The sequence below is a fragment of the Cyclopterus lumpus genome, chromosome 17 (genome assembly GCF_009769545.1).
Source record: "Cyclopterus lumpus isolate fCycLum1 chromosome 17, fCycLum1.pri, whole genome shotgun sequence".
Lineage (NCBI taxonomy): Eukaryota > Metazoa > Chordata > Actinopteri > Perciformes > Cyclopteridae > Cyclopterus > Cyclopterus lumpus.
In genome coordinates, this window is record NC_046982.1 from 16,516,951 (window position 1) to 16,543,753 (window position 26,803).

At 44.4% G+C, this 26,803-nt stretch overlaps 1 protein-coding gene across 1 annotated transcript; it reads left to right on the forward strand.

Annotated features, from left to right (window-relative positions):
• Positions 1 to 231: 231 nt before the first annotated feature.
• Positions 232 to 25,931, forward strand: ephb3a (eph receptor B3a). Its single transcript, XM_034555230.1, has 15 exons — positions 232 to 295; positions 5,749 to 5,813; positions 7,993 to 8,665; positions 10,751 to 10,906; positions 12,818 to 13,153; positions 13,866 to 13,990; positions 14,858 to 15,014; positions 15,220 to 15,328; positions 15,612 to 15,664; positions 16,736 to 16,858; positions 17,549 to 17,796; positions 21,026 to 21,241; positions 21,538 to 21,687; positions 23,266 to 23,459; positions 25,728 to 25,931. The coding sequence occupies exons 1-15, from the start codon at positions 232 to 234 to the stop codon at positions 25,837 to 25,839; spliced, it is 2,781 nt and encodes a 926-aa protein (XP_034411121.1). The 3' UTR covers positions 25,840 to 25,931.
• Positions 25,932 to 26,803: the final 872 nt, after the last annotated feature.

Genomic DNA, 26,803 nt, shown 5'->3' on the forward strand with positions numbered 1-26,803 from the left:
CGAGTCCGCAGGAATATCCAAGACCTGATTGAATGCAACATAAAGAAGCATTCATTTTCATTAATTTATTTGTTTATTTAGTGGTAGAATGGGGCGGTGCGAGCCCTCATCACAAGTGAAGACATGAGAATTGGGAGAGGAACAAAAAGCTCGGCTGCAGAGCTCTGAGTCTCCATCCACCCCGAAGGGTCCAGTCTACACACCTTTATTCATGTTGCAAAAGCCCGTTTTATGACAATGGATTACTTGCTGTGGCTGTGCAGCCTCGCTGTGCCCGTGGTGCTGGCTGTTGAAGGTATGTGCTTTCATATTTTTATGACTACTTTAGTCGCGTGAATGAACAATGGACTGTTTGGATGCGTTATTGTCAATAATATGAGCATGAACAGAAAACACACACAGTAAACCACAACATTTAGGCATATAGGAGCAATAGTCCACAGTGTGTATTTGATCTGATAATGTGATTCATATCCAGTTTAAATACCAGATCAGTCATTTGTGCTGTTTAGCTGAAATTACATCTGTAAGCAAGACTCCGTTCATGTTTTGGATAATTAAAGCTGTTAATATAATGCCAACCCGCTCGGTTAAATAGGCAATTCCGCTCAGTATCAATTTGCTCTCTGATTGTAATCCAATCTACACATGTATCAGCACGCCCCAGTTCCCTCAGTGTGTGAGGTGACATCCCAGTGTTCCCATTGCGGCTGAAGAACTGCCCTGTTGCTATTGTCCCTGTTGTTGTCACACACCCACAAGCTGAGTGAGGATGCCGACCTGCCCTAAAGCACCAGAGAGGCAGAGACCGTACGGAGGGGCGTCCTTCTCCTGCCACTGTCAAATAGAAACACACTCCTCGCAAGATGCATGTTAAAGGTTGTAACCTGCTGTTGGGGTTCAGCCACCAATCAGTGCTGTGGACGCTTAACCACGCAGACCAGAGCGGATCAATGTCGGCCCCTGAAGCACCGTAGGGACACGCATGTGAAACGCATTAGATGACAAGTGTGAATTAAAGGTCAATGGCTTAACAAGTATGCTGCAGCCCCTGAAGCGCTCTCCATCACCGAGGGAGTGCTGCTCCAGGGAGAAGCCCACCCTTCGCCACCGCTGGTGTTACCCACCCAGCGACTCCTCTCTGAGCTGTAGCTACATTTCTCTGCCTCGCCTCCTTTTTTCCCCCACTCCCTGTCCAATCTGCCTCTCCTGGACCACGGCCAAGCCTGATCCCTCATCAATTCTGGTGTCAGCAAGTAAATCAATGCAGCAGCAGCAGCAGCAGCAGCAGCCCTCCAAGTCCCAGTGGGCTGTCACACCGTGATGATCAGCCCCGTTTCCCCAACCGGACTACTAACTGTTACTCAAAGCTCAGGGGTTAATAATGTTTGTCCTTTGAGGATATACATGAAGGGCAGATCACCGGATGGGTTTAAATGAGGGGGGGGGGATGTTTTTCTCAGTGAGTTGCATGTCGTTTATTTAGCTGCTTACTCAGTGGATTTCTACACATGGATTGAATCTGGAATTTATTATTTTTTTTTCCACATTGGCGAGTGTTTGCGCATGGATAATGCAGGCTGGACTGCAACTTGAAGTGTGTGCTTATTTACAAAAGCTACAGTGATGACTTATCTCCAATTCTCACCAACAGACTGCAGTAAAAAGCCTCTGCAACTGTGACACTTTCATGTTGTATGAACTCATTTACAGTACTCTTATTTTAAAGCTCATAAACTAGATAGATGACCAATCATAAAGCATTTCATACAGGAGGCCTAATCCACAGTATGTATGTGTGTGATTGTAGGAACAGCATTGAGCATTGCCACACTGATGGCGAGAGCTTCATTCACATTTCCCTGCTTTCTATACATCAGAATATCAACAAGAATAATTATTTGTTGACCTGTAAAAGCAGGTGCAAGCAGCCCTGAAGAGAGATTGAATTAGACTTGTTCAGAAATTGCTCATCAATTGTCAAAACTGAGCAAAGCACTCAACTATTATCATCGTGGTTCTATAGAGAGAAACATGCACTCAAATACAAATGAGCCGTTGAGCATAACGAGCCCAGAAGTCAAACTATTAAGAGCTGAAGCCCACGATTTAGTTTACGCCTATTTATATCCATACATTTGATCATCCTCCGATCACTGACGATGATGTTAATATTTCATATGTTTGCTTGTTGAGTATCAGTGCAGTACAAGGCGAGGCCTCCCTTTCATGATGCACAAAGTGAATAAAACATTAGCATGTGTGAGCTCCCGAAGCGCCCTGAGAATGCAGATGTGTGGCATTCTGGCTCCGGCAGGCGATCAAAAAAAAAAATAGAAAATAAACGGTAAATGCCACGGGTGGTGATGCTCTAAAGTTCCCACTGCAGCATTGTTTTCTTACCCCAGGGGCAGAATGACTCCACCGCTGTTGTAGTTTTATGGGAGATGGGGGAGATTTCTAGATTTGAGTAATAGCAGCGAGGCGATCTCAAAGGCATTGTAAATTTAACAGGGAGGAGGAGAACTGTGGAACAAATGGGATCTTATTCAATCTCACCATTTTCTAGGATTTAGTGAGTTAACGATAACGCACTTTGGTGAATTGAGTTGCTGGCGAACCAAAACCTGATTAATAGTCAGCAACACATGAGCCGAGACTCAGATGTTAAGCTTAATACGGCGTCAATAGCTTTTTTTGTGAAAGTACTATACTCTAAAATCTAACAAGAGATCTTTGGACCTCTCTTGCTCCACTGGGAGGTCAAAGGTCATGTTCGGATAGAAGATGACATCTCAAGCTGCCAGGGAATTCAGTATTTTGCTCAAGAATGCTTCAGTGTATGGAAATCCTGCTTTCAGGGGCTTGAACCGTGAACGGGCTTTTTATTTGATGTTTTTTTACAGTTGTAGGATGGTCAACTTGCTGCCCCTTCAAGTGCATTGTGTGTGAGGCGAAGCCTGTTTAAAGGAGCATCAGCTCAGGTCTGTGGTCAGATGCGGCTGAGTGATTCTGTCTCTGCTGCCTCGGGGCAAGCAGGAGAGAAGAGCGAAGGGGCGACGCACCGGATCAGACACCCAGGGGACGGCTGGATACGCAGCATGTAGTCCAAGAGCATTCAGTCAGCTGTGTGCCACAGAGGGCCGAGCGGAGCCGACCAACCACAGCGGGCCGCTGATTCCACAGATTAGTTCTTCAAGTCTTGCTCATCAGCAAAATGAAATGGCCTTTACAACTAATGTTGTTCCTGTTCGCTCATTTCCTCACGCATGCAAGTACAGAAGAGCGGAAATGCTTTTATATATGAGCAACAGGGCTTGCAAGTTCTGTCAGTAAATATACATTTTCTTTCTCTTACTTATTACATTTTATGCAGCGGTAGACGTGATCTCCATTTTCCACAAAAAGGAAGGCAGCCACTTATGAATGTCATTATTTTTACATCGAAGCACTCAAATGTTTATTTAAACGTTTCACCTCTTAAAACACTGCTTTCTGCACATAAAAGTATTCTGACTGGTTATGAATCACATGCTTAACCACCATTAAGAAATTATTAAGTGACTACGAGTTCATGTGATTAGCTAATTCTTAATGCATCATCCCTTAATGGTCGTTAATTCAAATGTACTTCGTTCTCTAATTTATATACCACCAAATTAGCTGAAACCGGTTACATAGAAAAAGCCGTTCTCATAGTCACACATTTGAAAAACAGAACTGTACGTGTTGTTCATAGAAATATAAAGATGTTTATATCAAAACTGGTAGTCAGTCATATGCAAACATTAACATGTTGCTGCATGATAATGGTAATAAATGATGCATTAAGAATGAACCAATTACATAGACTCATAGACTTGATACAGGAATCTGTGATGCACCCTGCATGCATTCATGCTTTAAGTCACCATGAATCATGTATTACTTAAAGGAGAAGGTGAACAGTTTAGGGGAAATGCTTATTGGCTTTCATGTTGAGCGTTACATGAGAAGATTGATCCAACTCTTGTGTATGTCTGCTAAATATAAAGCTAGAGCCAGCAGCTGGTTAACTGAGCTCAGCACAGAAGCTGGAAGCTTATGGCTCTGTCCAGATTGAACAAAACTGGCCTGTAGTCTGACATTTACAGATTTTACAAGCAAAATATGATTAATCATTAAGCTTTAGAGGTGCTGTTTCCCTATTTCCAGCTCCGGCTCCTTCTCCTGGCTTCATATTTAGCAGACGAACGATGGGTATCGATCATCTCTTCTAACTGTGCAAGAAAGCGATTTCCCAAAATGTTAAAGTATTCTTTAAAGCATACTGAAATAAATAAGTACGATTGTATTATAAGGGGACACAACGTCCCCTTATAATACAATCGTACTTATTTATTTCAGTAGCCTATAGGTGGACTGTGATCTGTCCTACTTCACATTACTTTAAAGGGGAACAAAGCCAGAACATCCCAAAAGTAGTTTATTACTGTACTTGGTCAAATCTAGTCGCCGTTAGAGTTAATAATTTGCATTGAAAGTAGGAACTTGCTTTTGATCTCGTCTGTAACTGCGAAATGTGACCACCTGATGCACGAGTTGAACACAGACGTATTCCATCCTGTTTGATGCACAGATCGCTATTCATTATCTCTCGTCCTCTAAGAAGAAGAAAAGCCATTGTGGTCTCTCTAATGCACACGCGGCGCAGGCTGTAAACACTGAACACATCTCAGCGGCTACAGATGGACCAGTGATCTATCCACTCAATCAGACGTCTGTTATTGACACACACAAAGACAAGGACAACACTGTAACATGAAGCAACACCGTGCTGCCGTTGTTCTACACAGGTCATGCTATTTGTTTACCCTCTCACACCCTCCTCCAGCAACCGCTATCAGCGACTTGTGAGCAAATGGTGCACAGCAGGCGTCGTGTCATTGAGTCTCCATGAAGAAAGCATAATTGTTTCAGTAATTATGTGCTAACAGCAACAGAACAATGGGAGTCGACGCGGCCGCAGCTGTGTGTTAAGGGCCTAGAGAGGGGTCGCGGTTTATGAGGTGTAATGAAGTCGAGCGGACCACCAATCAGGTGACGACTGATTGACGGCCCGACTACAATGCTCATTGATCCCGCTGGTTCTTCTCCGCCTCCGATTGTCTGCCCAGCTCTCACCTCCTCGCAAAGTCGTAAAGAGTTAGAAAAACAACTGCCCACATCTCTTGATACCTCCGTCCTCAGTTCAGAGATGTCGTGCTTACGGCACCGTCAGGCGTCTTGCAGGTTAAAGCCCCCCCCCCTCCCTCCACCCTCCACCCTCCACCACCACCCAAATGTGATCTTTTGATTTCCCCTGTGCTCATGACCTCTCTGAACCGGCGCTAGTTAATGTAATATTTCCCATCCCAAGGCACCTTGGAGGATGCCTTGTTCTTAATTCCACAAATGAATGTTGAAAGGAGTACATTTGCGGGTGCCAAACACACCGAGGGAAAAAAGGCTTAATTAGGCGGCATCACAGACGTGCCTTGATTGTCACAGTGCTTTCAAAAACTGAGTGCATGTGGGTGGAAGCTTGTGGGACGGGAAGTTTTACCTGAATCCTTTGTCAAGCAGAGGGAACGTGTGTGTGTGTGTGTGTTTGTGTGTGTGTGTGTGTGTGTGTGTGCTACTAAATGCTGTGCAACAATTTGGTTCCCCCCCCACCCCCACACTATATAATTCAGTTTTATCAACCTTCCTCCTCCTCTTAATTTGCAGAAACCCTAATGGACAGTCGGTGGGCCACCACAGAGCTGGCATGGACCACGTTCCCAGAGAGCGGGGTGAGTTAGTGTTTGTGCGCGTTTGTTTTGTGTTCTCTTTTTTTTTCCTCCTTCATTTAGCAACATTTATTCCATTTACTTGTTAATAGAGCCTAGTCTGCCTTGCACAGCACACCTCCTACTGTTTTATATATTTGTTGTTGCAGTGTATGTTTGCTTTCCTGGATACTAAAAAAGCAAATGAGAAACACATTGTGTGTCGAAGAAAAATAAAAGCTTTTCTGTATTTAGAAAATGTAAAAAGCTCGATTAAGGAATATTGTACTCTAAACAACAACAACACGCAGATACGCAGCGCAAATCCCCACAGTGTGTAAGTGCGATGAGGTAGGCTGTACCTTGAACGTCTCCCCAGGATAGAGAGCGTGATAATTGAAAGCATGTGTCTTTGTCTTTTATAATATGGACCCAGGAGCGCATTAGAGGCAGAAATTAAAGTTTTCAGATGATACCCCCTGTAGGAATGGTGAGAAAATAAAACAACATGCATTTGACCCCAGGGCTAACAGCCTGACAGACCTCCCCCACTCCCAGCCAGTGTAATTTGTCTTCGCTACGTGAGCGCAAAGTCAGTCAATGGAAATGGTGGGTTTCCATGGAAACGATCTTCGGCAGCTCTCCTCCTTCCTTTCCCTACAAGGGCCGGCTCTGAATGTCCCAGCATCCATGAAGTCATATGTCACGACGGGCAAGGCAGCCCCTCTCCTCCCGCCTGACAAGCCCATACGTTCGGGGCCGGCAATTATCATATTTGTCAGGTAGTGCATCAACGTGTTGCTGGTGATTTACGACATCTAATGCTGACTCTTGGGCTCATCGTTTGGGAATAAATTGCACGGGAACTCGGAGACGTGAGATGAGTTATGCATTATTTTCTTCCAGTTGAAATAATCAATTTCTGGGAAGCTCATTTGTTATGGAAACGACGCATTCTGTCCGAGAGAGAATTAGGAAAAAAAAATCTAAAAAGATTGACTTCGCACAAGGTTATTTCCTAATAGACTAAATTGATTGACCAATGAAGCCATTTATCATAGCTTGTAATGTTAGTTACCAATTACAGTGACCAGTTCTAACAACATGTAAAGCTATACATTGATATCATTTTAATATTTTTTATACTGACACACATCCATGTCATATTAGTCCTGAAGAGACTTTGATTTTTATCAACGCTACATGGTGTATTAACCACAACAGATGCAAATAGTATGCATATATAGATATAGATATATCTATATATCTATAGATATATATATATATATATATATATATATATATATATATATATATATATTCTGCGTGCTTAGGAGTGCTGCCACTGTGCAATCACACTGACAGCATTTAGATGACCATTTTAATAAATAACTCATTGGTTGCATTATAGATGAGTGGGGAAAGTTTCCATTTAAAGTGTACAGTTTTATGCTCTCATCTCTCTCAGCACAGATAATACATTTATATGATATAGAAACCAAATCCCCTCTTGAGACTGTTTCGATTGCAATGCAGCAGTTATAGGTATGAGCACTGCTTCCTATTGTTGTTGTTGTGTGTGTGTGTGTGTGTGTGTGTGTGTGTGTGTGTGTGTGTGTGTGTGTGTGTGTGTTGTGATGATCTTAGCTGCCTCTTAATAAACCCACAACACGTGACCAGCATCAGGACTGTTAGTCAAATGTGCATAATGCATGAAATGTGTTTTAATGGGAAACGGTTTTCTATTAATAGTCCATAATGATTGGACTTCTCTGAATGATACTTGTACATTAGATGCATTTTAACTGCAAGGTATTCCTCACGGGCTACACTGGGCATGTCTGTGTCAGTGAGCATGTGTTGCAGTTTTGCATTGTGTTTATAGACGTCTTGGATGCCCTCTACGCTTGAATGGTTTGCATTAGGATGCGCCGCGTTTAACATTACTCAATTTTAATTAACAACATATTGGATAAAGGAGTTTCTGCTTGAAGCTCATAGTTACTGAATGAGATATAGTACTGCCGTCACATTAATAAAAAGCATTAGATAATCTATACAATTCAGTCTCATTTTAGTCTTAAACCTACTCTTTCCTGCTGTGTCTCCATCAGTTGTCCACACTGCTGACAGTATTACGTCTTTCCAGAGTCCCTGCTGTCATTACTTCCTTTGTCACCGTGTGTCTCTGTTGTTTCCACAGTGGGAGGAGGTTAGCGGCTATGACGACTCCATGAGCCCAATCAGAACCTACCAGGTGTGTAATGTCCGACAGCCCAACCAGAACAACTGGCTCCGGACGGACTTCATCCCCCGCAAGGGCGTGCTGCGCGTCTACGTGGAGCTCAAGTTCTCTGTCCGCGATTGTGCCAGCATCCCCAACATCCCCGGCTCTTGCAAAGAGACCTTTAATCTGTTTTACTATGAGTCAGAGGGGGACACCGCTACAGAAACAAGCCCTCTGTGGAGGGAGAACCCCTATGTGAAAGTGGATACTATTGCCCCGGATGAGAGTTTCTCTCTGCTGGAAGCTGGCAGGATCAACACCAAAGTGCGCAGCTACGGCCCCCTCTCCAAGGCGGGCTTCTACCTGGCGTTCCAGGACTTGGGCGCCTGCATGTCTCTCATCTCAGTCAGGGTTTTCTTTAAGAAGTGCTCCACGACTATCGCCAATTTTGCTGTCTTCCCTGAGACTGCCACAGGGGCCGAAGCCACCTCTTTAGTGATCGCTCCTGGGGCGTGTGTGACTAACGCTATGGAGGTGTCCGTCCCTCTGAAGCTGTACTGCAACGGAGACGGCGAGTGGATGGTTCCCGTGGGCTCGTGCACCTGCGTCGCTGGCTTCGAACCTTCTGCGGACGACACTCAGTGCCAGGGTATGTGTGCTTAACAGGCGTTTGGACTTTTATTTAACCAAACCTCCTTTATATGCTCAGAGCAAGTCACCTCAGTCTGTGCCCTCTCCTCTGCATTTATTGTGCGGCTCCTGAAAGGGGGTGAAGGAGGGTGGAGGAGAGTATGAATTAATGAGGTGTTGCAGAGAGGAGCAGCATACAAATATTGCAAGAGCAGGACGGGAGGGAAAGAAAGATAGCAGGGAGGCACAACATAGAGAGCCCGTAGATTATGTGCAAGGAAAACGCCGATAATAGAATGGAAGTCCAGAGAACAGAGACATTTACGGAGAAAGAAAGACAGTGTGAGTTAAAAGGTGTGGATTGCCAAAGATGGGGTAGTAACAGCAGCCAAAAGGAGGAGAATGAAAAAGGAGGGGGCTGCAGGAAGCCAAAGACAGACATGGAAAGCCTCCTCACACCTGGGTGTGAGGAATAGTGTCGAACATGCGCTGTAGAGCTCATTCGTTGCCATTTGGCGGCTCAAGGTTAAAAGCTTGCCGTCAATTCCTGATAAAAAGCTCTCCAGAGCTTCAGCTAGCGGTTGCGATGAAGGAGTGTAATTTCCTCCACGGCCTCCCGTTAGTTAATCTACAGGCGGCCACACTCATTAACACCATTCAGACCAACGTGAGCCAACACCGCCACGCTCACATTAATCACTCAGACATTTCATTTCTTACTTCAGTCTGGCCGCCTAACACTGCATGAGATGGAGGGAAGGCAACGATGAGGAGGAAAGAAGAGGAGAGACAATAGAGAGGGAGAGGAAAACATTAGTGTATCGAAAACAGGAGAATCATCTTTGCCCTACAAAGAGGTTAATGGATTGAAGCAAGACAACGGGGTGATTCAGCACCCTCTCCGAGAGGCGAGGAAAAACAAACAAATAAAAGAAAATGATGATGCACTGTGTAATAGAAGAAAAATAAATCAGATCAGAGAGTGTAGCGCCTAAAGGTCTTTGTGAATTATGAGAGGCGGAAAAAAAGTACCTTTTCATCTTATCTTTTTTGGGGCTTTTTATTGCATGGTTTTAGAGCTACAATGCGGGGGCCATTAGCTGCGCTGATTTTCCTAAAAGTACCATTGTTGGGAATTAGGGTGGAACTTGAGTTTAAACTGAAAGACCACTTAGGATAACTAGTTAACCACACTCTTTCTCTCTGGCTGCGTTTTATGAGCCCTCACACTGACAGAACAGATGTTTGCCAGAAACCCCACTTTTACTCCACCAGTTAGGAATGTGGCAAACAGTAAAATGTGGGTCTCTAGAGGCTGATATATCCAGACCTTTTGCTGCTAATCCCCTTTATCTGAATCCTTCTTTAGTGTGGGCTTATGCTGGTTTATCCTTAAGACTCGATATCAGCAAACCTTCAACGTGACACTTTGGAATTCAAATTAATCGCTTGGACACATCGTCTGAGCATTTTGTATATTTTTCAGATAACTCTCCTCAGCTAATTTACTTCTGGTTTGATTCCAGTCCCTTCATTTGAATTGATTTAGCGGCTCATTATAGAGCTGTTCTGCATGCATGTGGAGGCCTTGTTTGTATTCATCCGTGTGGTTCGGAGGGCTGAAAACACAGTAGACACTGATTGATGGGTTTAGGGTTTATCCCTTTTCTCAGAAGCATTCTCCATCCCTGTTTGTCTGACAACAGCAATCTCCTGTCAGCGGCCTATCTTCTTCTCCATCGTCCTTTTCCTCCTCTTCAACATGAAACTTGGCTGTCATCCTGACTCTTTTTGGGTAGAGTAATGTCACCCGGTAGAGAGAGTGAAAATGAAAGAGCACGTGCAAATGAACAGATACGACCTCACGCTTAAGCATTTGCCGTCTCTCTCTCTCTCTCTCTCTCTCTCTCTCTCTCTCGCGTGCATATCTGCATTTCCTGCATAAATATTTAGCTTTGCAGGTACTTCACAGGAGTAGTTTTTGTCCTGTGACAGATGTGACAGCCGCTTTTCTTTTAGATAAATGACAAGCACAGAGTGCTTTTGTTTTGTTTTGTTTTGTTCTCACTGTCTTTTTTTTACTCTCCCTCCTCCGCCCATCCAGCTTGCATCCCTGGGACCTTCAAATCTAAATTCGGGGAGGGATCCTGTACTCCGTGCCCATCGCACAGTCGCACCAGTGCACGAGGAGCCAATATTTGTCCCTGCCAGAGTGGTTTCTACCGCGCTGACAGCGACCCCCCCGACTCTTCCTGCACCAGTAAGTCATCCTCTGCTGCGCAGTTCTAATGCTGAGAAAAGTCAGGGGAGTAGAAATGACATTCGGTGAATTATCAGTGCCAGGGTGCGTCAAAAAATCTAAATCTTGTATTATTTTGCTAAGAACCCAGCTGACATATCCTTGGTGTTTGTTCACAAATCTATTTATTTGTCACATTATCACTACAAGTAGCGAAATTATTTTTGGCCGAATTCCAGAAAGCAACTAACAAATAAAACAATATATATAGTAGAATACTATAGTGTACTTCTTAAAACTATCATCATTTATGTCTTTATAATAACAACAACATCGAAGGACAATGTAAAAACTAAGAGGGATTGCTTGTCGTGATGAACCTCGTTGTTTTCAGTAAAAAAAGAAAGCTCTAAAAACAGAATAAATAGCGACTAACGCAGATAGTGGAGTGTTTCGTAGCTAGAGAGACAGACATTTCCCTCGGGAGTCGTTACAAGTTTAAAACAGAAATGGTCTGTTTGCTGGTAACTAGTCCGGTCTGGCGTCCATGCTTGTTCTGCATGGACGGGCCTCTGAGATTAGTCTCTGCAGTGGCACTGATGGAGAGCGGCATGTGTTGCCTTGACCGCGTGAAATCCTCCCCCCCCCCCTCCTCCCCAGGGGCCTTTCACCGCGTTAAATGACAAACAGGGCCCGCAACTGTCTTCCCCAGATTCTCGTCACAGGAACACTGTGGACTCTGACATTGACCAGCGCGCACAGACAGGCGGGCAGGCACTCAAGCGCCACCTCCGACTAAACACGCAAACACACACAAACACACAGTCCTGACAGCTCCGTCCCTGCGGGCTGCCAGAGCTTGCGCCAAGCAGCCTGCGCTTTGTGTTGGAAGCGGTGTATTGCACAAGAGAGGCTCAGCCAGTCAATGGCCGGCAGCTTGGACTCAGCGTGTGTTTTAGACGAGTGTCCAATTAGAAGAGCCTCCACTCTGAACTGTGTGGGCCTAATTAGAAAGGACAGGGCGAGGGAAACGCTGCTCAGGGCAAGCCGGCTGAGGAGCTGAACTCGGGCAGTCTTGGCCGTCTAGAGCTGATGGCCTTAGAGCCTCCCCATCTCTAACCCCTCTCTTTCTCTCTCTCTCTCTCTCTCTCTCTCTCTCGCTCTCTGCTTTGAGACAGGTTTGAGTGTCCTGCTGCTAAAAGCTTAGAGGGAGAGCCCCGCTCTTCTTTCACTGTAAAAGGATGAAAAGCATGAACGCAATCTTTGTTGCCTCCCACTGCGGTTATCGCACTTTATCCAGGTTTTAAACACTCTTCGCTCAAGATGCAGCATTTCTCATTTAACCGTGGTGGCCTTGGGTTTGTACTGATACAAAAACATGAATTTCTATCAAGAGTGGAGTTCCACAAGCACCGAGAGGGGTTATGCTTGGACGCTGAGTTACAGTGCAGAGCTGTATAGGATCGTGCTTTTCATCAAGCGACATTACTTAGTGCTGTTCTGCTTGTGCATGGCAAGTTGGATTTATCCTCCTGTCTCTGAATATATTGATTTATTCATTTGCACCAGGACCTTGCCCAGTCGTTATGTTTTTACATGTTTCCGTGCCCTTTGCTTCAGATTTGTTTGGGGGCATGAAACATATATTCGTGCAAAAGGGTTTTATAAAAAAGAATAAGATTACACTCTTTTTCCTATTTTCACTACTTTCTTTTGTTGCCTTCTTATAGAGATATTAAAACATCTCTCTCCCCGTTGAGGGAGGATAATGCAAGCACTGCATAGGGAACATGACTAAAGCCTAAGTGTGTTTTTCCATTCTGCCTGCCCACCTTCTTAAACACCTACGTGTGTGTGTGTGTGTGTGTGTGTGCGTGTGTGTGCGTGCGTGTGCGTGTGCGTGTGTGTGTGTGTGTGTTTGTGGTTCTGCAGCGATCCCCTCGGCGCCTCGCAACGTTATATCCAGCGTGAACGAGACCTCGCTGTCCTTGGAGTGGGAGGACCCCGAGGACACGGGTGGGAGGAGCGACCTCGTCTATAACGTGGTGTGTAAGAAATGCCTGCGGGACCGGAGCCCCTGCACGCGCTGCGACGACAACGTGGACATCGCTCCTCGCAGACTGGGTCTGAGGCAGAGGAAGGTGGTGGTGAGGAACCTGCAGGCTCACACCCGCTACAGTTTCGAGGTGCAGGCTGTCAACGGGGTCTCTGGGAAAAACCCCGCCTCACCCAGCTATTCCACAGTCAACATCACCACCAACCAAGCCGGTTAGTAGATCTGTCAATGGCATTGGATGTGTCCACACACCAAGTTAATTCATAGAACCACTCCGATCAATACCACTTAACATCACGAGGGAACAGGCCAGTGAGTGGATCCTAAGTTCAGTCAATGTCAGTGAGTGTCTAATGAGCTCCTGGTGTCCACAGCCGTATAACAATAAACAATGCATTGTTGAACGTGCTCAGTAAGAGCGACAGGTGGAAACACTCTCAGGTGGAGCTGTGCTTTGCCGAGGGAGTTACAGTGAAGGCAGATAAAATAATAGTAGGCTATACTTTATATCTCCACTGTCCGCATTCTGCGCTCTGTCAATCAGGCGTCAGACGTTACATCACTGACAATGTCACCTCCTCTCAATATTGGCATCGTCATCATCAACCAAACTGCTCAGCACCTTTCACAGACTGTAATCACTCTCCCAGTTAACCTGCACTTAATCCACCTCACTGCAGTTTATGGACCCAAGACAATGACTATCAATTGAGTCACTTTCAGGCCTCACAAATCAATGCGCTGCTGAACAGTGAAGGTGACACGTGTACCGTTGTTCTTAAACCGTTAAGGTTGAAGTATTTTTTAATAATAATTATCGTACTGTGATCGGTTTGTGACTTCTTGGCAACTTAAAATGACAAAGTAACAGTCTAGTACCTGAAAGTAACAGTGAACGGTGTCCTCCCTGATGTCGAACTGCAGCACCTTCTGCAGTGCCCACCGTCCATCTGATGCGCTCCACCTCTGACACCCTCAGCCTGTCATGGCTGCCCCCTGAGAAACCCAACGGGGTCATCCTCGACTACGAGATTAAATACCATGAGAGGGTAAGCTCTGACTTTTTGGCCTCGATGTAGGCCACAATGCTCTCTCTCTCTCTCTCCCTATTGACTCTGAAAATCTGTGCAGAGAGAAGCATTTTTAAGGATGCTGAATATTGGAATATTGAAATGTGTGTGTGGGGGATTGGTTGTGGGGAGTTTAAAAAGCTCTATTGTTGGAGATTGTGCTGGTCAGACGAGGCAACTGGGGAAGTAAATGCTGCAACATTGTTTTTTTTATTAAAGTCCCTAGTAATAGCTGTGTAGCTATTTGACCCATACAGGGTGTTCAGACTGAAAACAGCACTGTTTTAAAAGAATGCAAGGGTTTCAGGATATTAGTCCATTGTTTGACGACTTTAAAGGTCATATTTTATCATCCAGTTCAGTGCTTTCCTGGATAAACTGTAGATCTATATCCTATTTAGATGTCCATACAAATGAGCAAATGTGTGTTGTATTGCTTTAATTCAACTTTGAGGATTTTGTGTATGTTTTTTTAAGCTAACTTATGGCAATGTAACCTTTATTACAACTGACAAGCGATAAGGGCGGCTGTAGCTCATGGGGGAGAGTAGTCGTACCGCAACCACAAGGTAGCCGGTTGGACTCCCGCTCTCATAGTTGCATGTCGAAGTCATACCAGATGGAGCAGAACAACCTCTCAGTCTTTTGAAATGAGTAACGGTGCGTTTTACTTCTCATGAATTCAACGTTCAATTTGTAAGATGAACAGTGTGTCCTTCTCTCAAAAGTTACTGCTTCATAATGCTCACTGAGAACCAAAAGATTGATTCTTTGCCTGCAAGCCATCTGAAACCCATCAGGAAACACTTGACTCTGCTGCTTTAATGGGCCTGTGTTTCCCTTCAGGGCCAGGCGCTGTCCCACACTGTAACGTCCCAGCACAGCTCATCCAAGGTGGAGGGGCTGAGGGCCGCCACGCCCTACGCAGTGCAGGTCAGAGCTCGCACTGTTGCCGGATACGGACGCTACAGCAACCCCATGGACTTCAGCACCAGCCTCCACAGTACGGACAGTCCTCCCTCCTCCTTTACAGCCTGTTCTTCATCATCTGCTGCTACAGTTTTCTTAATAAGGGTTCAAGCTGAGTTGCTTTATTGCTGCATTAATTGGTAGCCATTATACTTTCAGTCCACAGCACCCTTTAATCTCTTAAATAGTGTTTCTGCTGTTATTTACTTAGTTGTGTCTGTGTGTGGTATTCGCTCCAGGTAACCCTCAAAAGTCGGTGCAGGACCAGCTGCCTCTCATCATCGGCTCGGCGTCGGCGGGTCTGGTGGTCATCGTTGCCTTGGTGGTCATCGCTGTCGTCTGCCTTAAGTAAGCGTTTGATTTGTATTGCTTGCAGCCTGAACTACATGTTTCATTTTGTTAGTTAGACTGTGAACAAAGCAGCTCATTAAATTTTAACATGCTTTCAAAGGGTTTTGTAATCCTTTAGCTTCAAAAGGGAGCTCTAAAAAGAGAAGAAAAACACAGAGCTGCAGCGGTCTGTGGTTTCATCTGATAGTCGAGTTAGATATTAGTTTAATTCCCTGTACGTGGAGAGGGTCAAGATCTGATGATGTGAATGTGTCCTTGTTTATGTGCTGCTTGTTTACAGGAAGCAGCGCAGCGGCTCAGAGCTGGAGTACACTGAGAAATTGCAGCAATACAGTAAGTGTATGTGTTCAGCTTGAGAACTGTCTCCTCTGTGGTCTTTTGGTCATGCCAGCACAGTTAACCAGCTGATTTAATCAGTTATCCAATCACCTGATTGAGTCAGGGAACCATTTCCCTATTTACTCAGAGGAAGTCTTGACCATGTTGTCTGTCTGATGTTTGTCACGATACTCATTTTTATATGTGTTATTATTATTTAATAATATTAATCCGTTTCACTAAATAATATTTAGGTGAAAAGGAGGTTATTTTCTATAATAATATGCCATTTGTCAAGGCAAAATTTAAGTCAATTTTCTGATTATACAATTCAAATATAAATAAAAAAGAGTTGTAAATTAAAAAGAAGACAACTGCAATGTAGACCTGGTCAGTAAATCACAATAAATTGCACATAGACTTGCATATGTTAAAGTGTCAAAGTTCTGCTGATAAAATAATAATAATAAAAATATGATCCCAAAGTGGACACAGCGTTGGAGGCAGCGCCCCATTCATTATTATGAAAGTTGCTCAGTTGCGCATGAAGAAAAAATAAGTTTGTCTTCGGAGTATAAAATTACTTGGATCCTCCGGCGATCTTCAGCAGAGGATCTTCAAGGACGGAGGAAGGAAAATTACTCTGGATTCAGCTTTTATTGCATTTTACAACTTTTAGGATTTTAAGAAAAGGCTATTCATGTGTTCCTCCTGGGAAGTTTGTCTTAAAAAACAAACAAAAAAAACAAACAATTATCCACTGATTTACAGTATTTACAGTATTTTTGGGCCGAATGGTATTACTTAACGTAGCTAAGCCGTTTGGCTACGATGTGAACAGCGTGAATAAGCTGTTTCCTATTGCTGCAATACTTTATGCTAAGCTAAGCTAACCATGGTATGAATAATATAAACCGTGGTATAAATTCTCTTATCTAACTCTCAGCAGAAAAGCAAATAATTTCCCAAAATGTCCCATTCATTGAATGAAAATATTCAAATGGAACATCAATTTGATATTCAACAGTTATATTACCGGGCCAGGTCTGACACGATTCTGACTTCTCTGTGGCTTTTTCCTCCCAGTTTCCCCGGGGGTCAAAGTGTACATCGACCCTTTCACCTACGAGGACCCTAACGATGCCGTCCACGAGTTTGCCAAAGAGATAGACATATCCTGCGTGAAAATAGAAGAAGTCATCGGTGCAGGTAAACAACGCCGTTGTTTTGTTTTTTCGTGCAAGAGGACGGAGAAGGATTCAGGTTTATTAATCATTCATTTGAGCTGGAGTGTGCCATCGAGCCTCGAGGTCTGTTCTGTAAGAGAGTACTCTTTGGGAGAAAAGTGTTAGGATTCACCGAGTGTGCATGAAAGCTGCTGGTGGGAAGGAATGAAGTCTGTTTTTTGTGTTGCTCTCTCCAGCGGCATGTTGTGTCCTAACTCTACCTTTAATGACAGTCTGCTCCTGCTCGCTCAACCTTCCTCCCTTCTCTCTCTCTCTCTTTCTCTCTTCCTTGTAAACACTCGGTCTCAGGCACCAAATGCAAAACCCCCAAGTTCCTCGCCCGTCCTCTGTCTCCCTTCATCGCTCCCAGGTTGCACACTCGATCGATATGGGTCACTCCCTCTCTCCCCAACATCTTTGACCCTTGACCTCCCGTCCTTTCTTCTTCTCTTCTCTAATCCTCTCCCACAGTTGAAGCCGACCCTCAACTCTTTCAAATCAGCTCCTTCACTCCCGAATCCGACCAGTAACGTTCCCTCTCCCTGCATTTTCCCCAACTTCCTCTTTCCTTCCACTCCTCCTCCTCTTCTTTCCTCTGCTCACTCAACCCCTCTTCCCCCATCTCCCTCACCCCACTCCTCCCCTTACCCCCTACCTTGTTCTTTCAATCCAGGAGAGTTTGGTGAGGTTTGCCGCGGGCGTCTCAAGCAGCCCGGTCGCAGGGAGATGGTTGTGGCAATTAAGACGCTGAAAGCCGGCTACACCGAGCGCCAGAGGCGGGACTTCCTGGCCGAGGCCTCGATCATGGGTCAGTTTGACCACCCTAACGTGATCCGGCTGGATGGCGTCCTGACGCGGAGCTGCCCCGTCCTCATCATCACAGAATTCATGGAGAACGGGGCGCTCGATTCCTTCCTCAGGGTGAGTTTGGCGGGGAGGTGCGTGCCTGCAAATACCTCTGACAGAGAAGATTACTTTCTGTTAGTATCAACGCTGAGCGGAACGCACACACACAGACAGTCGTTCACGACACCTCTGGGTTATCGGACTGTTTTACTCTCCGTGAAACACCCCGAGGCACTCACTAGCTGAGTGATAGAGATGAAATGTGCAATATAACGCCTGGAGACAGGCGTGGTGTCTCAGCTTGACGTGACTGACTGATGCTGACATGCTTTCCAGTGCACCAACTCCTGGTGGAAAACTGTCACAAAGCAGACCTGAGGATGGGGTTGCTTCAGCGTATTAGAGAGTCCTTGTACGACTGCAGAATATATTACTGATCGGAGTTTTGCGCTCAGACCTACCTCCACCTACACAAAGCACTGAACAAAGGCGGGATAAGAAACGAAGGTTCGCACAGTACATTTGCAGCTGCGTGGGGGCTATTACATGTCATTTAAATGCTATAAACGCTGTTATCCTACATGGCTGGGCTGTGAAGAAGTCTTACTGTTCGGCTGGAGGAGGCTACTTAAAGCTTCTGGTCAATCGATGCCACACTGCTGGTCTATAAAGCAGTTTATCTTTAAGTGATGCACGGCTGCTTGTTGCATAGATGATGAATCGGTGATACAGATGAGCCTTGACATTGATATTTATACCGTCAGTGGGCTCAATGCCATATAACCACACATCCGCGGTTCAATGCTGGCTGAGGACCTTGTATATTGTATTTATTTCCTCAATAAAGTTATTACATCTGTGGGTTTATGATTGAAGTAGTAGTGCTGACAGAATAGTAATTCACAACTGTTTTGAAATTGTAATATTCACCTCTTTCTGTAACTCAATCAATTAATTGCATGCAAAAAAAAATGCTTCTTATTTTTACATCACTTTGAATAGAAGTAGTGTTGTCCAACTGTTTTGTCCTGAACCAGTTTTTAAAAAGGAAGCTTTCTTTGGGGTGTTTTTAGGCAATTATCAATTGATTAATTATTCGGGAAAATCATCGTTACTATTAATGAATAATGAAAATACTACTTTTCTTAATATATATCTTGCAATGGGTGCTTTATTGATGGAATGTAAATAGTTTTTTCACTAAAAGCCTTAAATATATAACATGTAATTAATATTCATGACTTCTCAAATGTTATATAATGTTATTTAACGCTTTACAGTAACTTTGCCTGAAGAAAATGCAGAGGAACATTGGCAAAATTACTTTGTGACTATATGAATCAAGAATGAATAAATGATACTTAAATGCTGAATATTAGTAATAGTTACTGCTGCTTAATAATCAGCTACGCACACATTTTGGTTTGAGAACGGATACCGACCCCAAACTTTGAGTCAGTTATAATAAATTAATTGTTTGTAATCAATCACTTTTTTAAGTAATGGATCAAGCAAAATTGCTTTTGCTGCTACCAACTTCCAAAATGTGTGAATTTGCTGTTCTGTGTTGTTACTCAGACACAACAAGCAATTTGAAATAGCTCCAACCATATTTCTTGTATAATCAGTTATCAATGACTGTGTTTAAAACATGTTAAAAAAATGCGAATCACAATTTCCAAGATTCCTTCTGAAGCAAATGTGTGTCTTTTATTTCTTGAAAAGTGATTTAAGGGATGAATCAATTATCAGATAACTGGCCATTATTTGTTTTTCCAGTCGGAAACATTCCGTTGGGCTCTTGGGCATTCTAATGGGCACTAATCTATTTTGTGAGATTTTATAGAAGAACCAATTAATCTATTATTTGAAGATGATTTATCGATAACGAAAACAATCGTTAGTGGCAGCCCTACATCACCAGCCTGAGCCTCTTCCCTCCTTCTCACCCACTCCTCTCAGTCAGCTGTCCCACAAACAACACACTAAAGTCCACGCCCCCCCCCTCCACCCCTCACGCCACATTCACACGGCCCGTGACTCAGAGGAACTCTGAGTTCTGCTCAGATGAGAAGCATCGCGGAGTGAACTCGCACATGCACAAACTGTCCATGTGTGTGACGCACATGGGACTTGGTTCTGCTGCTCCCCGGAGACACGGACACACTTATGCGCACACACGACATATGCACATGTGGAGGCCTTACAGATATACAGCAATAACACACACACACACACAGACAGACATATGTGCTCACCACCATGGCTTTAAAGGCCTGCTATGAATCATGCGTGTTTACACGTGTATCCATTCCGGCCTGTTTGGCTGTCAGACTTCATTGGAGTGTGCCGACTACAAAGCCGAATGTTTATCGTTTTCTCATGTCACGTCTTGTGTTCGGCGCTTTCTCGTCGTGGAGTCAAAGGAGGGATTGATTATGTCGGAAATTGTTTTTCTTATTCTACTTTACGTTACATATTCAGGTCATGGAAGAAAACCTCCCAGCGTAGTTTGAGCTTCACCCATCCATTTATTTTAATATCAGATAATTGCGTATTGACATTGAATTGATTAGTTTCAATTCACACACCTCGGGTTTCGTGATCCGTCGCAGGTTGCCTGATGCATTATGATCTGGAGTTGATCCCACACTATGTCACGCCTCGCACGCGCGGAGAATTGAAAATTAAACCCTGAAAGCCATAATCTCAGATTTGTTTCATGCTCCTTTAATTTTAACATTAAAGGGCAGAATTCTGCAAATCGTGGGGACTTTAAAATGTGGAAAATGAGCTTTGAGCAACATGCCATTCTAGTTCAGTCGACGAGACGATTTTGCTTTAATGTTCGCAAGCGAGGAAAAATGCAAACAAAGCTTTGTGTTAATACCCATGCGCTGCCTGTACCTGTAATAGTTTGGCAGTCAGTTGTGGAATTGAACAAAATACCTGCTGTTGTCTGTTTTTGATTTCAGCATCGCAGCTCCCTTTCTGTTTCTGTGTGGAGTCAATAGCCTTAATGTGTTTAGTACGACAGTAAAGATCCTAATTAATCAGCTAATTGGACAGCATGCGTGAAAAGGTCAGCTGTCACCGACTGTCAGGAGCAGCCGTGACGCACTATGACAGATGTCATGTTTATGGGGCCTCAGTGACTGATTGGCTGGTTCTCCTCCACCTTATCTCCCATGCTCTTTCCTGGCGTCTGTTTCTCGTTCTCATTTTTGAATTCCTTCGCTTTTCCTGCTTGTCCATTAACGCCCTCCCCGTCCCTTCGCTCTGTCTCCGACTTGTGTTCTTGCAGCTGAACGACGGCCGCTTCACCATGACACAGCTGGTCGGGATGCTGCGTGGCATCACTGCAGGGATGAAGTACCTGTCAGACATGAACTATGTTCACCGAGACCTCGCCGCCCGGAATATCCTGGTCAACAGCAACTTGGTCTGCAAGGTCTCCGACTTTGGCCTTTCGCGCTTTCTGGACGACACTTCTGCTGACCCCACTTACACAAGCTCCCTGGTAAGTGTTGTGTATGTTAACTCTGTGTTTGTACACTCTGTGCATGTTTAATTGAGCTTGTTAATTAGATCCCCTTCACTTGTCTCACATGTGAGTATGGACGCATGTGTGACTGTTCATGTGTGCCAATATTTGCGCGAGCGTGCGAGACTGTCTGTGGAATGTGCATTAGTCTCTGCATGTGTGTGCGTTGTTTTAAGACTGCAGCGTCTCTCGGGGTGTTCATACCCCCCTCTGTGTCTGTGTGTGTGTGTGTGTGTGTGTGTGTGCGTGTGTGTGTGTGTGTGTGTGAGCAGGGAGGGAAGATTCCCATCCGGTGGACGGCACCAGAGGCCATCGCCTTCAGGAAGTTCACCTCTGCCAGTGATGTGTGGAGTTATGGCATCGTCATGTGGGAGGTGGTTTCCTATGGAGAGAGGCCCTACTGGGACATGAGCAACCAGGATGTGAGTCAGCTCAGTCTCACGTTACAAATGTATATTTAGAGGCCCAATGTACATTCAGGGAGTTTTATGTTTTAAGTTTAGGGCCGGCTGAGAGTTTCTCTGAGCTGTTGCAGCTATGATTTCCAGCGTGACATTTTGGACCTGGGCCTGTTCTGCTGCCTTTATCTGCTCGTTGCAGTTGCTGGTGCTGCCGAGTGTCTGTGTTCTAGTTTACCACCTTATTTACAGCCCTAGCCTGCCCACCCTCTACAAATCCATACTGCAAAGCCTCCCTCACATACACAAAGGAGAACTCAGGAAAAAAAGGCTTTTTTTTCTTCTTTACGGGCGTTGTTACCTGTAGGCTATCTGCACTGCACAGACATCGTAACTACAGCAGTGAGCGCTCAGGAAAGAAAGAGAAATCTCTTGGTTCCTCCTCCCTGAACAAAGTACTGAAGCGTGTGTACACCTCCAATTTATTCTCTGGGGAAAGTCTGCTCTGTATTGTGCTTCAAAAAGACAGTTGTAACGCTGATAGCAATAAAGAAGAAGACGAAAAAAAAAGAGGTTGAATGAAAAATGCCAGTAATGTATGTATAACTTTCGTAAACTAAAGCCACATGCAGTAATGAAAGCATCAAAGTGGAGGCCCTCTATTGTTCTCGATATAATTTGTGCCACAGCCATCGCTCAATAAGCAACAGAGTCAACAAATGCGAGATACAAACAGAAGGACTCGCCAGCTAGAAGCACGACATAAAAATCAAAGGACAAGCAGCAGGAGAAGAGCGTTGCAGCAGAAATGTTTTATTGTTCCCAAATGGCAGTTTTTTTTTTTTATTGTTGTGGGGGGGTTAAAACCCATACAGAGCTTATGGAGGGAAGTGTGGTTGCTAGGCGAAATCAAATCAATGAGTGAATGTTTTTATCCTCCACTTATTGTCTCTCCTATCAATCACGCTCGTTTTGGAGTGACAACTTTGAGAATACTTGGAAATATTGTTTTTAGAGTTTTATGAAGATGCCGAAAAGAAGATATTTTTGACAGCATGAGCCAACCGATGGTTTAATGTAGGACATAATACAGTAACTGGGTTTATTCTCCCACCACACTAACAGTGTGAGCATAATATAAATGAGTCAAAGCCGAATGTGAACACTTTGTTGTAAAAGCACTGCATCAAATTGATTATATTCCAGGTTGATATTTTGTAGTCGACCACTTTGGTTAAAATCTTTTTTTCATCATTTTTGGATAGATTGCGGTAAAATATGATACTGATATTCATGGACCCCAGAGGATGAATTGTAATAAATATGACTTTTCCTTTAGCGCCATAATGTAGTAATATATGCTGGGTGGATTGCCGTGAGATTAGCTACAGAAATTCATGATCCTAAGAGGATGGATTCTAATAACCACATACAGTATCTGCAACAGCTGATAAATGAAGATGACGAACACAGTAAACATCAGCGTGTTAACATTGTTACTAAGCGCTTGTTAGCATGTGAAAGTTAGCAAGAAGCTCAAAGCGCCACTGTGCTTAAGTACAGCTTCCCAGAAACTTTTAAGAATGACTTCCTGTCCCCCAGGTGATGACGGCAGTGGAGCAAGACTACCGGCTGCCCCCCCCCATGGACTGTCCCATGGTGCTGCACCAGCTGATGCTCGAGTGCTGGATGAAGGAGAGAAACCTGAGGCCTAAGTTCTCCCACATCGTCAGCACCCTGGACAAGCTCCTCCGCAACGCCGCCAGCCTGAAAGTGGTGACCAGCACCTACTCAGGGTGAGTCCACCACATGCAGAGGGAGACTGTCGTAGCTCTTCCACACAGTCTTCTTCCACACAGTAAATCCCCGAGCATTGTTTTCAAAGTGCTTAGGCTACATTGAAGTGAATGGAGAGAAGTTTCAAGGCGGATGGAAAGTGTTTTTCCAAATGTGTTACATCTCTCCCTCGCTATTTTTAGGAAGACCAAAGCACTTCACTGTTGCAACGATTGGCAAGTTTGCTGCGAGATTCAAAAACCTTTCTGAATAACTTGCTGAATACTTTCTAAATAGCTGCAGAAAGACGTCTCGCAGGGTTTACAGGCTTTGTGTCGGGGGGGGGGGGGGGGGGGGGGGGGGGGGGTTATACCAAATGGATCACCATCTGCGTAATGACCTGGCAACTTCTGACCACTCTGAAGAATCTCAGTTCATAACAGCAGCCAGAGTTAACAGTATGCAGACACTCATAGCAGAAACATATTTACAGGAACTGTCATCATAGAGTCTTTATGTTGGCTGTGCTGTTGGCTGACTTGGCAGCTTCTGAAGCAGACCTTTGTTTAAAACACATGCAATATTCTGCTAGCTTTTCCATATAGGCCTTTTATGCTTTTTAGGTTCTTCCCCAATAACAGCGGACTAGTGCAAACACAAAACGGAGTGATGCAATTCTCTTTCTTTCACCTTGTGTGAAATTGTCCACGGCATTGTATATGACGGCTGTGAAGTGCCGGCTGAAGACTTCTCCTGGTGCAGAGACGAGCGGTGCTGTGCCTCTGGGTTGTTGGAATAAGATGTCACAGTAAAAAGAATATACGGCTTGCCGAAAGAGAGGCACACCAAGGCTCATGCTTGTTGGGTTCGCTTTGTTTTATGCTTTCGGTTGATTCGGGAGGATATTTCTTTGAGCTAGAAGGCTTTTACTATCAGACAGTCGTCTGCCTCTTTTTCTCTGACGATTCCCTTAGAAGTTTTGATGTTGACTTATTCATAGGTAGCCGTCCTCGCGGTGACAAGTTGTTTTTCAACTTTGTTTTCGGAGCAGTGGCTTCAAACGTTCCAGCCATTTCTACTGACGCGTTTGTTCTGAATTTTGTTAGCCTGGCATCCAGTCAATTATATGATTAGTGCTGATGTATAATAAAGCAAGCGCACATCCTCAACTCTGCGGCTCTGACTATACTATAGTTTCCTGTTTCCGACAACCACAAAAGGCAGAATTCATACATACAGTATCCAGGTTTTGTGCCAGCTCCTTGGCTCACAGTTTCACTCCAAAGCCCCAAGGGCGATTCCTCTGCCAGGATTTGGGCTCAGTGAAGCTAATTGTGTGTGGAAATGTAATGGCTGACCTCGGTTTAATTCCCCCTATACTTGGCTGGATGCTGGAATGTAGGTGATAGGACAGACAGCAGCCAGAGCTGCTGATGTGGAAAAGCAGGATGTGATGAAGTGTGAGTAATAAGGGAGATTGAGGAGAAGCTAAAAGAGAGGAATGTGTTTAATTAGGTTGCTAATGAGCTTTTTAATGCATCAGGGGAGGGCGATATGTGTGTGCGTGTGTCTGTAGGTGTGTGCGTGTTTGTTTGTGTTTGTGTGTGTGTAGGTGTGTGCGCATGTTGCGCTACGTGTCGCTGTGTTCAGATGACATGCCAATGATTAATTTATGGCCTCATCTGTATGCAACAGCAAAAGAGATAGACAGAAGAGCGGGAGGAAGAGGAGGAGGGAGAAAGGATCATGTTGTCGGAGCATGATTTAGAGAGCGTTTCCCGTGTTTGAGCGTGCGTCTCGGCGCCCACCTGCCATTGGCTGCTCAATGATGTCGGGGCAGATAACGGAGGGAGAGAGAGGATATGAGATGCAGCGCTATCTGAAGAGTATCTTCTGCGTCGAGGGCCTTAAAAACAAGGACACTGGCCGAGGAACAAAGGACACTCGGAGGCTGCTGCACTTTTTCCAAGATAGCTAAGAAATATGTTGAATTTTTATTAAAACTGATGAGTAGATTTGGCTGGGCATTTGAGTCGGACTTTGTTTATGGCAGATGAAGCTCTAGATCAGCAGATTTGAAGCGTATCCTCAAGATGCTCTATTTTTATTGTTTATAACCATGAGGTCTTAGCTGTATAGATACGATGCAGAATTTAGCGACGACACAAAGATGGATTATGCCGTTATGCACCTTCAATGAGAGCACTTAGTGGAGTAATAATGAGCCCTAGCTTTTGTTTAAAGTGGCTGTGAACCTGCTGCTGACCTGTGCGGCTTTGTGTTGGCAGGGACCTGCTGAGGCTTGGAGGGACGCTGCCGGGACACAACAGGAAGAGTCCGGAAAGCAGTCAGGAAATCGTTCGGCAACAGATGAGCCAAACTCTCCCCATCAGAGTGTGAGCTGCTGCAGACTGGAGAATACGCAACGAATAAAAACTACCTAGAAACTCTGTTGTGAAGAGCGTGATGTAAAATAAAAAGAAGAAACAGAAGAGAAGGAGGCTCCGGCTACAGAGAGAGAAAAAGGACCATTTTGGAGATTTTTTTTTTCTTCCAACTGGAGATATAATGTCCGTTTAAAGAGAACTGTCCATTGCAGTGTGTGTGTTCATTACTTGACACTTGTGGATTTGTGACTATTGACATAAAGCCAAACTTCCTATTCCCCCCTCTCAGGTTGTGTTTGCATGTCTGCATGTGTTTTCTGCTGGTTGTGAATCAGTCTTTTCTTCTCTTCCCCCTCAGACTGAGGACCGGAGAGCTCACACAGATGATAGGATTCAGTGTCTCGATGAGACAACCGTGCCAAGATAAAGCAAACATGTTCTTAAAACTAACTCTTAAGACAGCCTGACATCTGTAGACCTTCAATACAATCAATATTTTATTTTTTTTGTACCCAACCTGTTCTTTTATTATGCTTTGTTTTTATTGGGAAACAGGAAAAAACACACTTCTCATCTGCTTCCTCTTAAATACTGTCTTCCACATGTACTGGGAGATATACGTGTTACAAATCTGTACAAAGCATCCGAGTCTTCACGCCGCCTCTCGGTCCGAGTTGAGACGAAACTGACACTGTGCGGGACACGTCATGTGCATGCCAAAGTGGAAACTTCTTCATGAGAAAAGTACAAATAAGTTCCACATTAACTGTTGCTTTGGTGGCATTTTGCTGTATGGACTTTAACGTCCATGTTTTCCTAATCTTCTTCGATTCATATACGCATTGTTTTGAATGCTAAGTTATTATGTATTACTGCAAAGAGGTGGGGTTTTATTTTTTTTTTTTTTATTAGCACCGGGGCTTAACTTTTTTATTACAATGCTTGTTTTTTCACACACATTAACAAACAAGACAGAC

Coding starts and splice junctions, on each gene's coding strand:
- ephb3a (XM_034555230.1), top strand. CDS start 232: ATGACAATGGATTACTTGCTGTGGCTGTGCAGCCTCGCTGTGCCCGTG. Junction 16,859..17,548: donor AGAAGAAGTCATCGGTGCAG/GTAAACAACGCC, acceptor CTTTCAATCCAG/GAGAGTTTGGTGAGGTTTGC. Junction 17,797..21,025: donor CGCTCGATTCCTTCCTCAGG/GTGAGTTTGGCG, acceptor GTGTTCTTGCAG/CTGAACGACGGCCGCTTCAC.